This window comes from Chiloscyllium punctatum, chromosome 5 (assembly GCF_047496795.1).
Source record: "Chiloscyllium punctatum isolate Juve2018m chromosome 5, sChiPun1.3, whole genome shotgun sequence".
Classification (NCBI taxonomy): domain Eukaryota; kingdom Metazoa; phylum Chordata; class Chondrichthyes; order Orectolobiformes; family Hemiscylliidae; genus Chiloscyllium; species Chiloscyllium punctatum.
This window is the reverse complement of record NC_092743.1, coordinates 95,293,110-95,308,173: the sequence shown is the minus strand read 5'-3', so window position 1 is coordinate 95,308,173 and position 15,064 is coordinate 95,293,110. Positions and strand designations below refer to the sequence as shown.

General features: G+C 39.6%; 1 protein-coding gene across 2 annotated transcripts in view; it reads right to left on the bottom strand.

Annotated features, from left to right (window-relative positions):
- The window catches only part of dspa (desmoplakin a), a 68,699-nt gene that overhangs the window by 51,226 nt on the left and 2,409 nt on the right, over positions 1-15,064 (bottom strand). For both annotated transcript variants that reach the window (XM_072570806.1, XM_072570807.1), the window contains exons 2-3: positions 11,395-11,491; positions 2,594-2,745 (exon numbers count right to left, since the gene is read on the bottom strand). In XM_072570806.1, coding sequence (XP_072426907.1) covers positions 2,594-2,745; positions 11,395-11,491 — 249 coding nt within the window. The remainder of the gene's footprint in view (positions 1-2,593; positions 2,746-11,394; positions 11,492-15,064) is intronic.

The window sequence follows — 15,064 nt, the reverse complement described above, 5'->3', positions numbered from 1 at the left end:
AGGGCCAAGCAAAGAGAGGATTGAGGATAACTTAATTACACATCCTCCTAAAACTCAACTGATATTTCTTTTAAATCTCACTCATCACCATGTTGTCCAGTTACTACACTGTCACCAAGATGAGATCATAAATTTAAATTATGCTCTTGTTCAACTGCAGCAGGAGCCTCAGCTGATTTGAAAATTTATGGAAATTATCACTAGGCGTTATCTCAGGCTGATAAGTAGATTTGACTTAATCTAAACTAGTTTTCTATTCTCATTAAGTGAGGGGAGTTAAAATTGGCCCCAAACAGGGCAACAACAGATAATCATGTTATCACAATGCAGATCAACTTCCAACACTAGAAAAACTAAACAAACAACAATGTGGCCCAGTTTATTTTCTGTTAACCCTGCTTATTGTTGGGATTTCCATAATTACTTTGATTTGAAACTAATTTGTGATTATGTCAGTAACTTGAGGTCATCCAACATTGTCCTGTCCTGGCAACTAAATTTAATAAATAAAATGTGAAATAAATCTCCACCCAGCAGCTTTTTGAGTTGGAATTTTTAAACTCTGTCCAACCAGTCAACATTTGATAAGCTGACAGATTGGATCTCTCCTACAATGATTGCCTTAGCTTAAACAGACTCTCAGAGGGATGGAGTAAGATCTTTTGAGCAGTTCAGAATACCAGGAACATTCTAACAATATGATGTAGCAGCATAACAAGATACAGAACTGAGATAATTAGTGTTAATTCAAAACTAAATATTGGACCCTAGCTAAAGAGAACCCTTTTTAAAAGGTTCACGTCCATGATCTTTCTTATATTCTGTACAGTTAAATCTGTCTTGGTCTTTAAAACTGTCCTGATATTGTGTATCAATCATTATGACCTCAAAGTCTATTTGGGTTCTATCACGACAGCATTCATTATTGGGCAAAACTTTTATGAAGAAATAGCTTTCAAAATTTCAAAGTTTTATCATTCAGATTCATTATTGAGCTATTTACGATAATAAAGGTGGTTACTTAAGGTATAAAAGATGCTAAAAGAAATTGATGAAGCAGACAGAGAAGATGTTTCCACTTGTGGGGCAATTTGGGATAAAACCTCAAAAGTTTTAGGTCATGGAGTGGCTGACTTAAACTGAAATGAGGACAATTTACTTCTCTCAAAAGGGTCGAGAGTCTGTGGAAGTCACTATGCTATACTGTGGTGGACACGGGGACACAAGCAACAGGTTGAAGAGTTGTGGGGAATGAGCAAGAAAGTGGAGTTGATGTCAGGATGAGATAAACCATGATGATGTTAAATGACAGAGCAGGCTCCAGGGGCTGCACTTAGTTCTTACATTGATATAAGTAGCCCATTGGATAACAACCATTAACAGTAATGGCAAAAAGGGATAAAGAAAGTAAGGTAGGGACAGAGAGAGGAGGACCAACAAGGAGATAGGAACTAGTTTATTTATTAAAAACATAGTATGCATTGAAATCTTTCCAGTGCAATTTCTCCTTTAATACTAATAAATCACCTACTTATAATGTAGGATTTGTTTCACAAAATGAAGTATGTCAAAGGTCATCTTCCTAAAGTTATAGCATAACATTTTCTCTTCCTGTTGCTTGGCATTCACTTAACTATCAGTATTTTGGTTCATTACAGTGTGTTGGGCTACTGAAGTTTGTGCTAAATCAAACACCTACACTCTGACTTGTCACACTTTGAAACAGTGACTAGGTATCCCCCACTTTTCAAAAGTTTGTTTTACGCCACTTGGCTTCTTTGAAAGACCTACATTGGTACCTTTTTTTGCTAAACAAAAGCAATCCAAAGAGTATTTTTGCTTTTACGAAAAATGGCAAAACTTTTCCAATATAAATTAATGCTTCTTTGTTTTACGCCATTTTGGTTTACAAAATGTTTCATAGGAATGTTCTACTTTGGGAAAGCGGGGGATATCTATATCAGTTTTTTTAAAGACAGTGTATTAAAGGATCATTTTATTTCAATCAATGCAAAATAAATTACTTCTTTTGAACCTCAAACTTTAAGTCTTCAATATATTTTTTGCATAGTGAAAAGGGTTTCCTGTCTCATTGCCCAAAACGTTGGCGGATGGACAATGTGGCTTTACTTGCATAAGGATTAGATTTCCATCCCCCTTTTGGGGGAAACTCCTGCCTTAGAATGCTGCTGGCCAATTGGAGGTGCAATAATTGTTAGCCCAGTCATACCAGTTTCTCGTTCTTAAAATGGGAGACAGGTCAGGAATGAGCAGTTAACACACACGCTGTATTTTACAAACTATCATCCCCTCCCATCACCTTCAAAACAGCCTGCGAGAGATCATAAAATTCTACATAATAAGTCCCAAGTTTTGCTTTGTCTAGACAACGTTTTCTGTTATACATCACAAGATTCAAAACTGAGATTTAAGATTTTTGTGAACATTTTAACAGGTTTGGAATGACACATAGAACTCCACCATGATCAGAGAATAGTGGAGTAGGGCACAAGGCTGCAAACAGCACATCCTTGTCTGACTGAACAAGATTTCCAATATATATCAGTTTTTAACTCAAAACAGTTTTCCTTACCTTTTTTGGATTGATTCATAAGGTTTCCCACTGCGTTTTAAATCATTAGCATAGCCTTCAATTATAGCCAGTTGCTCCCCAGCCACTTTCAACAATTCATCAATTTCTATTCTGTGTCTTCCATGCAGCCCAACATCAAAAGCATCCAAATCCTGTAAATGAAATAGCGTGAGAAAGAAAATTGAACTTCTGAAAGTTTAAACCAAGGAAAATTCTACTCCACTGCAACTGTAGTTGTGTTCACAGTTCATAAAACGTGGCCCAGAAATTCTAATCAGCCAAGTGAAGTAGAATACTGCATGCAATTCTGGTCTCCTTCCTATTGACAAGATGTTGTGAAACTTGAAAGGGTTCAGAAGAAATTTACAAGGATGTTGCCAGGGTTAGAGGCTTTGAGCTATAGGGAGAGGTTGAATAGGCTAGAGCTGTTTTCCCTGGAGTGTCGGAGGCTGAGGGGTGACGTTATAGAGGTTTATCAAATCATGAGGGGCATGGATAGGGTAAATAGACAAGGTCTTTTCCCTGGGGTGGGGGAGTCCAGAACTAGAAGACTCTCCGAGGGATGGAGTAAGATCTTTTGAGCAGTTCAGAATACCAGTAAACATTCTAACAATATGATGTAGCAGCATAACAAGATACAGAACTGAGATAATTAGTGTTAATTCAAAACTAAATATTGGACCCTAGCTAAAGAGAATCCTTTTTAAAAGGTTCATGTCCATGATCTTTCTTATACTCTGTACAGTTAAATCTGTCTTGGTCTGTAAAACTGTCCTGATATTGTGTATCAATCATTATGACCTCAAAGTCTATTTGGGTTCTATCACGACATTATTGTTTAGGATGAGAGGGGAAAGATATAAAAGGGACCTAAGGGGCAACATTTTCATGCAGAGGGTGGTGTGTGTATGGAATGAGCTGCCAGAGGGAGTGGTGGAGGCTAGTACAATTGCAACATTTAAAAGGCATCTACGTGGGTATATGAATAGGAAGGGTTTGGAGGGATATGGGCCGGGCGCTGGCAGATGGGACTAGATTGGGTTGGGATTTCTGGTCAGCATGGACAAGTTGGACCGAAGGGTGTGTTTCCGTGCTGTACATCTCTATGACTCTAAGTCTACCTTTTAATTGGATCTCCCTTTGTTAATATAGTGTGTGGGGCGTAGGTGGGTGTAATGTTTGCACATAGAGAAGTAGAGTCCAACCTAACAGTTTAACAGCAGGTTTTGTGGATAACTATTAAGCTCTACTCAGTCAGAGCCCTCCAAAAACTCTAACTCTCTACCTGGAGTTGGGGATGTTTTTGGTGGTTTCTAAACACGTCAATTTCCCAAGGAAATTTCAATTTCCACAGAGTCAGCCCTGTGGGGATCTCCAGGTGGTCCTAATGCACAACTCTAATTCACACTGGGCCAACGCGTTATCATTTTGCAAATAATTATTTGAATATCTGAAGATGACATTTTACTGCTTCAGTTAAACTAGGAACTCAAACTAATGTTATTTAAACACATGATGTATTTTGTGCAGTTTTTAGATGTTGCACAAATTCTTGACTGTATCCTGAATTAGGGGAATACAAATACACAAGAACTAGGAGCAGGAACAGCAGCAGGCAATTCAGGCCCTTGAACATGCTCCACCATTTAATATGATCACAGCTGACCTCATTTTGGCTTCAACTGCACCTTCATTAACGCTTCATCCCATTACTAATTTTAAAAATCTGTCTTATTTTCCTTAAACTTATTCAATTTCCTGGCATCCACCACTCTTTTGGACAGTGAATTCTACAGTTCGCAACCCTTTGAGAGAAGTCATTTCTCATTTCCATTTTAAATCTGCTACCCCTTATACGAAAACTATGATGTCTCATTTTAGAGCATCCCACATAAGGAAACATCCTGTCTGTAACTACTTTGTCAATCCCCTTTTGGCATCTCATATAACTCAAACAGATCTCCTCTCATTCTTCTGAACTCCAGCACAGTATAGGCAGAAACTGCTCAATCTCTCTTCATAAGACTGACTCATTTCTAGATGGTCCATTCACCTAACCTATCTATTTATGAATTTCTTATTTCTTCATTGCAACTTACTTGCCCATCTAGGTTAGTGTCATATGCAAATTTGGCAATACTACTTTCTGTAGTGGTTATAATGAGGTCAGTCAGGTGGACCTCTTAGAATAGGAGTTTCCTAGTTAGGACTGTTAATCTAGTCCACCAATTAGGGAGCCCTGGCTGACAGATATATAACAGGAGTGTTACAGGTTCGGTTTACTCCGAGAACTAGCTCTGAGGGAGCCAGTCAAGTGTAAAGTACTAAGCACATGTAGATAAGAGGGTGACTTAGTGATGGGATACCAATCTTTGTAGAGTTATTCCACTTTCTACCTGTATATCCAAGTCATTAATGTAGGTGGTAAATAGTTGCAACCAAAGGACTGAATAATCTAGTACTCCACTACCTGTAGTTACATCTTACCAATCAGAAAAAGATTCATTTATCTTAACTTTATTTTCTGTTGGTTAGCCAATCCTCTATCCAAGCTAATAAATTACCCCTAACTCCATGTGATCTTAACTTGTATATTGACCATTTGAGCAGCACCTTATCAAATGCATCCCGGAAATACAGATATACTATCTCTACAACATCCCCTAATTCACTTTGCAAAACAAGCAAATTAGCCAAACATGATTTAGCCTTCATAATATCAAGGTCTCTGATGGACTGTATTTTGACTATCCATACGATCTGTTATTACTTCCATAATCCATTCTAACAATTTCCCAATGGCTCATCAAACTAACTGGTCTATAGTTTCCCGCTTTATGCCTCCATCCATTTTTGAATAAGGACATTATATTACTATTTCCCCATCCATTGCAATATTTCCTGCATGTAGAGAATTTTGGAATATTATAACCAATGGATCCAATATCTCTGCTGCCCCTTCCTTTCAGGCCCTAGGATGTGGGCCATCAGCCTGCGGACTTGTCTGCCTTCAACCTCAATAGTTTGCTCAGTACTTTTCCCCCCTAGTGATGATGGTTGTTCTAAGTTCCTCTTTCCATAATCTCTGCATTATCTGTTACTATTGGGATTGTATTAGCATCCTCCATCGTAACAAAATGTTGACTGTGTGACCCCAACATTTCTATGCTCTCTACTATCAACTCCCCTGATATCAGTCATTCACTGCAGCGAGGTGGCTCAGTAGAAGCCAAGAAAATGCAGTTTCAAGTGACTCTCAATGTCAGGCAAGTGAAGGGTAATAGTAACCAGGTGGGAGGCAATAACTGTAGGATTAAGTTCCATCTACCGTGGTGGCTAATAATTGGCCTGGTTTATACTGTGTATTGCAAGGTGTGTGATTTTTATATCTTTTAATATAATTTACTATAATTTAAAAATCATTCACATGCCTGGAAAAGAAAATGCTTAGTGGGCAATCTATTCACTATTAACCAAATGTTGTGGTGTCCATGAACTTACATAAAATATGGTTGCTGTGTAACTCCCTTTACTATGTTACTACCATTAATATAATATAGAAATAGTGTTAAGATAATCTGAAATAGATAATGAAAACAAAGATATATTTTTGTTCTTTGGTGGATGCAGAAGTGTGAGATTCATATACATTTTAGGATAACATAATACAGAGTTTGGACCTTTGAAATATATCATATGTAAGAAGTTTGGTTTTTTGATTTTTTGTTCTGCAAAATAAACTTATGTTTTGTTGTTAAAACCAAATCTGCAGCATGGTGTACTTGTGCTTTAGTCAGAAACCACTTATTTGAAGAAGAAAATATAAGCTATTAAGCCACAATTCATTCTGGGATCTGAACTGCCCAGTAATGGCAATAACTGGATCATAAGGATTACAAGCTTCAAATAACGGGTGCTCACGCCAGGCAGCAGTTCCTCCATATCCTTGGTTCTTCGTAAAGATAACAAGCCCCATAAACAATGCCTGGGCTACTGTCCAACACCACCTCCCCCCAGTACTTCACTTGGGATTTTGCGGAGTTTGCAACCTGAGCTTTGCTTATCAGCAAGAGGAATATCTTAAAATGAAAACAGAATGAGGGAATTATGATTATTCTCCGGGAGAAACATACCTCACTTCAAGTGGTTATGCATCCAGCATTGTGGATCGAATGGACAATGAGCTAATTCTGTAAGATATGACCGAGAATAGGAACGAACTTGTATGGGAAAACCATCAGTTAAGGACTCACAGCAATGCTGTTGAGCGAGTCCTTTCCTTTGTTTGTTCTGTACCTTTTAGCAGTCCCTATAAAAGGACTGTTGTTGTGATCACTGCAGAACTGGAATAACTTGTCACAACAAACACAACACATACTCCATCTTTATTTGTTTTTACACATTTTATGTAACAGATATGTGAAGCAGGTGCAGAATCGTTCCTTATGCTTTAAAATTGATCTAACACCATTTTGAGATGGCCATCAGAGATGCCACTAAACCGTAAAGATCAATAATGTGACTGTTGCGTAACTGACTGCAGGCTAAAATAAATTTCATGCCCAAACACTGACATATGACAACTTCTAGCCCAAGATGTCCAACTTATATTTACTGAATGTGACTAATCACTCAGGTTTAGAAATCAGATCTAAAAGGTGTTGGATGATTCTGCACTAGAAGGGGAATGCAAGTAGATGCCAAGGAAAACCATGATATCCAAGTTCTCTTAGGAAATTGGACATGATAGTAATGCAAGAATAACAATACAAGTCAAAATATTGGAACTTCTCACCAAGTAGCCCTGCATGAGCACCAACATTGTATGGCTGTAGCAGCTCTAGAAAACAGATGAAAACTATAGGTAGACAATAAAAGCCAGCCCTGCAGTAATTCCCACACACTAAGGAAGATGGTTTACAAAAAGGAATCCTGCTCTCCATAACCCAGTTGCTCATTCTTAACCAATGACCCATTGCAGGAATACCAAAAGCGAAAGTTGAGCAAACGATATAAGCAGAGTTTTACTAGATTCTGGATGGTGAGCTGGGAGACAGGATAATGGGATGAGTAGTAAAACAATGGATAGTCATGCAAGGAAAGCTCCCTGTGTAGTTCTGTTATCAGAGCGTTTTGCCAGTAGCGAGGTCAAATGTTAAAATCTGTCTGAAAAAAAAAGGTTGTCAGTTTTCATATTTAAAGACCAATTTACAAACTACCAATGTTTTTCTGGTGGTTTGACTGGATCCCCCCCCCCATAAAAGAGTGGTGACCAGATTAAGGGAGGCATTTGCCATACCTCCCACCCCTTGCAACAGCAAGTGAGAGAAATGGATGTGGAGAATCAAAGTCATGGGCCAGGGAGAGGGCTGTATGCAGGTAATGCTGTCCTATAGCCCCAGTAATCCAGTCACCAGGGGTTTCCCATCTGACCCTCAACATTTCATTCTCATTTACTTACCTGTTGGAGCTAGAGGATACACCCCCTCTCTCATCAGCACCCACCTTCCCTTTTGGCACTGCTGAGGTTTCACAGATGCCAGCTCTTTGATTGGACTGACAGAATCAGGAGTTCAAAACTAGGGGGTATATTTTTAAGGTGAGAGGAGAAATATTTAAAGAGGACATCTGGGGCAAACGTTTCTTTAAAAAAAAAGAGATGTTTATATGTGGAATGGATTGCCAGAGATGGTGGTGGATGCAGGTAGCTAACACACATTAAAGACATTTGGATAACTATATGAATAGGAACGGTTTGGAGGAACATGGGCCAAACAAAAAAGTCAGACTTGTTTGGTTTGGCAACACGGAATAGTTGGATGAAAGGGTCAGTTTCTATGCTGGATGACAATCTTATATAGAGAGACAATATTTCACACAGCAGAAAATTTGATATAGCACTGAAGTAGAAATTTATTTTCCAGGGCACAAATCAGGCTACAAACATTTTATTGATTAGCTTCCCACACACACAATGGGCAGAATCTCAGAGGAGTCTGAATGATGTGGTCTATGACAAGATGCATTGCACAATCAGCCGACAATTGCAGAGAGACCCCTCTCAATGCCAAGATTATCGCAGTCCATTGTTTACACTTTCAACAAGGGGTCTGCACAGATATCATTTGACAGGGATTAGCACTTGTACGAGTCACAAATCTCCCATTAATATTCAACCTCCCTTCGTATCAAAGTTGTCAAACAAGTCAAGACCAGAGACAGCACCTGAAGGATTCAGCTCAATGCTTGCTTCAATCACCATCCATGTTGGGATACTGGGCACCAAAGTCTAACGGTAAACCCCATGAGCACAGGCCATTCCATGGATTCCATAACCATGAACATCTGACACATGCCAACCTCACAGAACCCACATGGCTGATATTCCCTCTAAGCTGCACAGCTGGAAAATTTCATACACTCCACTTCATTTCCTGATCCATTTGCCTCTTCTTCCAGAAGGCATGACCATTCATAAATTTCAGAGGTCCACATATTGGAAAGAGAGGGGATGTTGCTCATGTACATCTCTATTCCACTTACAGGATGCTGCTGCACTTTAATGCTGCAATGGCATCTAATGTTACAATGCTACAAAAAGGACACTGTGCTCGGGAACACCGAGATTGTGGTCTGAACTGTGTTACATCTCTGGGGTGATCACAACATCCGTTCCTTGCATGCCTTGCCTCTGTGTATTTTATCTGTTCAGCCAGATACACCAGACTCATTAATATAGCCTTGCTTTGCCATTTAGCACAGACACAAAGGCAGGAAGCATGTCATGGTTGCCAGAGACATTGGTTAGGTCAAGGAGCATTGCCTTTGCTCAGCAGCTCCCGGGCAGATTCTGATACCAGTCCAGGCTTTCTTGATGTGGTCAGAGTCACCAGGCGAGAAGCTGAATGATGGGCAGTGCACCATCAGAACAATCAGAGACGGACAGAGGTTGAAAGTGGGTGGCACAGTTGTTACTTTTGGTGCAGGTGGGGAGGTGTCCTAAGTGCAGAGGGCATGCAGAAATTAGTGGTGTTGAGTTGCATGAGACAGAGTGGAAAAGTTGCAAGCAGTAGTGATAATGGTGGAACATGAGACTTACTGGAAGATGGTTACAATGGCATACAGTGAGAGGGGGGGTTTGGAGAGAAGATGTTGATGGGTTTTACCCAGGCTGAGTGGAGAAGGATCTTACATTCAAGGTCTTCCTCTAGGTGATTGCGTCCATGGAATACATAGAAATATAGATACTAGGAACAGAAGGCCCTTTAAGCATGATGTACCATTCAATATGATCACAGCTCATCCTCTATCTTGATACCATATTCCCACTTTCTGCCCATACTATTTAATGCCTTGAAAACCTAAAATATGAAAAAGCGATAATCTATTTCTTGAATACATTTAGTGACATGGCTGCCACAGACAAAGAATTCCACAAGTTCACTACTCTACCAAAATATGTTTCCTTATTACTGTATTGCTAAATGGTCTACCCAGTAACCTAGAAGTGTGGGCCCTGAAACTGGACTCACCAACCAGGGAAAACATCCTTCCTGTGTCTGATCTGTCCAACTCTGTTAGAAGTTTATGTTTCAATGAGATTACCTCTCATCCTGTAAGCTCTAGTGAATACAGGCCTAGGTGAACCCATCTTTCCTCACAGGATAGTGCTGCCATTTCCAGTATCAGCCTCGAAGCCCCACTGTATTCCCTATATAGTTGTATATCCTCTCAAGTAGTGAGACCAAAATTGCAGGCAGTTCAGCATGGCCCCATATAACTGCTGTATGACATCGTGACTTTTGAATGCAAATCATCTTGCAATGAAGGACAACATACATTTGCCTTCCTAATTGCGCTTGACTGTCTATTTGAAAAAGGAGCAAGTCAAACAGTCAGGGAAGGCAGGAACAAAGCAGAGAACAAGGTCGGACTGATAAACTAAACTGAATTTAGTTCAATGCAAGAGGCCTAACAGGGAAAGGTAGATGAACTCAGGGCATGGTTAGGCACATTGGACTAGGATATCATAGCAATTACAGAGACGTGGCTCAAAAGATGGACAGGACTAGCAGTTTAATGTTGCAGGATACAAATGCAATAGGAAGGATACAAAGGGGAGACAAGAGAGGAGGGAGAGTGGCATTTCTGATAAGGGATAGCATTACAGCTGTACTTAGGGAGGATATTCCTGGGAATACATCCCAGGAAGTTATTTGGGTGGCTTTAATTATAATTATGCCAATGTTAATTAAATCAACATGTTCTTTTTTTAAAAAAGCTGGGGGACAGATATTTGTCTTGGTGTTTGGTATTTTGTTGCATAGCTGAATGACCACCTATCATACACAATACATGATATTTATTTTTATTTCTATTTTGAAGGATAAGCCAAATTTGATGTGATGTCTAACAGCTGACATTTTCTGTACTGTTGTTTTGTACTGTCATCTTAGAATGCTTTTGACTGCTCTACCTCTAAAGAATATAGTAACAATTGTAAAGTTGAAGGTTGGCTGAATTATTATAGATCTAATAAAAGAACATTCAAAACTTTATGGAGGGTGAAATGAAAACAATACAGTTATTTGAAAAAACTCTCGAAAAATAACTCTGGAAAGTTTTAAGGACACAAAAAAAAACCTCATGGTGATGCACCAGATCAAACACAGAGCTCATTTGTGAGTAATTTTTGATTTTTGTTAAATTGAGTGGACGGGGCGTGAATATAACATTTTGTTGTAATGTAAGTTCTTCTTATAACTTAATAATGATAGCTTTTGATCAGAACAAGAATTTACCTCTTGGAGCAGAATCTCAGCCCGATTAAGATTGTTCGCACATTCATCTGTCATCGATTGAATCCAGTTATGTTGTCTTTTAAGTGAGTCCATTTTACTTCAAGGAAAAGAAAGTGTGCATTATGTAAATACATTTATCAAAATCATTTTACTGTGCTAATGTACACATGAATATCTTTAAATTATTGCATTTTATCCTCATCACTCCTGCCTTCACATCTATGCTCATTTCTCTCCTCTGCACTCATTATCGGATCACGTCTTGATCTGTTCCCTTAAAGTTTGGGACTTTGCCGGATGAGCACCCATGTACCATTACAGCTTTCTCACCAAGATATTTTCACTGCTTCCATCCTTCATTCTCTGCCTGAAGTGGTTTCTCAGCCTCAGCAATTTCAACCTCCACTCATGTTTTCTTCTAAGTTCATTGCCTTCTTAATTTCTCCCTCCATGTAAAACACCACAGCCTATATTCATCACCACCCCCTCAATGCGGTCATTATATCAAACATAGATAAGGCAATTTCTGATCACTCCATTAGATCATTGTCCACTCTCATCTACCCACTCCAGCCCATGGCATTAAATCTACCTGACAAAAAATTATTTTTAAAAAATACAACTGTCTAGCCTCAGTCTCAAAAATAAACTTCGCTGCATCTAACATACCATCACCTTCAAAATTGATGCTCCAATTCTTAGTGAAATCGTTGTACTCTCTCTCACTCCCTCTGACTGCTGTGCTCCATAAGGACAGGGATATAGATAGGGTGGACAATGGGTATAGCCATTCATTACTAGATCAGGTTAGATGTCAGCACCCCATTGAAATTGCTCATTATACTTCAGGATGATCCTGAAATAAAGAAAAACCTAGGTCCTTTTCTCAACAGCAAATCATCTACTTAAACCTTTCACCAGTCTAATCCAGGGAGAAAGTGAGGACTGCAGATGCTGGAGATCAGAGTCAAAACGTGTGAAGCTGGAAAAGGACAGCCGGTGAAGAAGCATCTGAGGCGTAGGAGAGCTGATGTTGAGCATAAGCTCTTCATGACATTCCTGATGAATAGCTTATGCTCGAAATGTCAACTCTTCTGCTCCTTGGATGCTGCGTGACCAGCTGTACTTTTCCAGCACCATATTTTTTGACTTTAGTCTATTCCACCCTTGTCTCCACCAAGTGCAATTGAAAGGAGTCCATGGGCATGTTGGTCACAGATTGAGATCGTCCTATCTGCTGCTTTTTGTCACCTAACACTCTATTCCATACCTCTCCACTACCTTCACCCACGATGCCCACTCTGAGCTCTTCTTGTCCACAAGACCCACCAGTGAGCCTACTGCCAAAGCATTGACCACCCAATTTCCTTTTTGGCTCTAGTGTTGGCTATCTCAAGCTTCTCTTTCTTCTGGTACTGCCACAGGTCCCCAAGCTAAATCTGCTTTAAATTATCCTTTTGTTAAAAAGGACGAACAATTTTACCTCCTTTCTACCTTCTTTTCTGCTCTCATGTGTGATCACCTCTTGAAAGTTTCCAACTTTTATTTTACTAAAACTGCTTTCAAAGTCATAAACAATATCCTGCTTTAACTTGATCATGGTCAAACAGTCTGATCAGTCTCAAGCTGTCTGCAACTTTCAACACAACTGACCACATCCTCCTTCTCCAAAACCTCTCCACCATTATCCAACTGTGTGGGACTGCACTAAATGAGGTCAGTATCACTCAATAGCTTACCTTCATATTCACATATCATAATCTCTAATGTTAACATCAATTCTCATCACCACTGCACCCTTTCGTCTACGTGTTGTCCCTCAAATATAAGAATATTATTTACCATATTCAAGCTAACATCACTTGGTTCACATTATTTCTCTCAATGGTGTGGGTTTCCTCCGGGTGCTTTGGTTTCCTCCCACAGCCCAAAGATGCGCAGGTTAGGTGGATTGGCTATGCTAAATTGCCCATTGTGTTAGAGGCATTAGTAAGAGGGAAATGGGTCTGAGTGGGTTACTCTTCCAAGGGTTGGTGTGGACTGGTTGGGTCGAAGGGCCTGTTTCCACACTGTAGGGAATCTAATCTAATCTAATCTAATCTAATCAATTTGTATACTCTGAAAAGTCAGATTCCTTATTTCACAGCCAGTAATGATTGAAGGAATTTTCTATTCAAGCAAATATTGGGAAGAGTGAAGAAATTGGCTGCAGTGCCCAGCAGAGATTTCACAACCTAGTCACTGACTCCACCCCTTACTCTGGTAAAGATGACACTGAACCAGAAAAAATTCGACCTCAATATCATGTTTGACCCACGATAAAATGCTGGGGAAGACATTCACATCATCTGCAGGACTACCTGTCACCACTTCTGTAGCATTGCTGGGCCTTGTCCACGCCTCAGCTCCTCTGCTGCTGGAACTCTCTTCCCAATCTTTCCTACTTCTCAGCTTGACCATTCCAATACACCCTTGGCTGGTGTTCCATATTCTGTTCTCCCCTCCACTCAAAACCAGAAGTCAATTAAAACACATCTGCCCATGTTTGAATTTGCATAAAAAGTTTCATTCACTAGTCAACTCCGTGCTCACTCGACTACATTGAGAGGTTTCATCAATGAAAGTCAATTTTAAAAAATGTTTCATCCTCAATTTCAGATCCATTCATGACCTCACCCTCTAACCTCAATAATGTTCATATCAGATACTCATGAGCATCCTTAATTTGAATTAGCACACCTTCAGTTGTTAAGGTTTTGAGCTTGGAAATTCCTTCAAACCACCTCACTTTTTTCCTTTAAAAAGATCTACATCAGATCAAGCTTATGAACATCTCCCTTAAAGTCTCTTGGCTTACCTTTTTTGGGCTTTATAATACTTCTGTGAAACACCTTGTGACATTTTATTACAGTAGAGAGGCTGTGCAAATATAAGTTGTTGTTGTTTCCCTTACATGTTCATACATTTCAACTCTCATATGCCACAAAACAGTTTGAATGTTGGAAATATTTAGATCAGCGATTCAAAGTGCTACGACAAAAGGTTGAATGCAATTGTTCGGAAAAAGGTACATGACGTAAACAGCACACCTAACCATATTTGAACTGAGAAAATTAAACATTTCACAATCAGCCACTCAAACAACATAAAGTGAATTCAGGGATAATGACACTTTCAGTTCACAGTAGTGGACGTGGACATGGACGAGGACGAGGACGAGTGTGGCAATAGGTTGGAAGATCTTGGAAGATCACAAGCACACGAGATTTCTGACTAATCGTTTTACTCTCACCATTGGGTTCACGGCAGGAAGTGAGGAAAAGAATTGTAAAAGAAAAAGGAAATGCCTTCCTCTCGATAGTCAACAGTTGTTTATTCATTTGAGCAAAAATTGTTCAGAACATGCAGCTTTTAGGTAGATTTTAAATATGTGTCAGTAAGTTACAGTTCTCATCGCATCATCTCATTTGAGGTTGGCTCAGTGGTTAGCACTGCTGCCTCAGTGCCAGGCACCCGGGTTCGATTTCAGTCTGGGTGCATACTTGCCCCATGTCTGCATGGGTTTCCTCTGGATGCTCTGGTTTCCTTACACAATCCAAAGATGTGTAAGTTAGATGAATTGGCCATGTTAAATTGCCCAGTGAGTTCAGGGATGTGTATGATAGGCGCA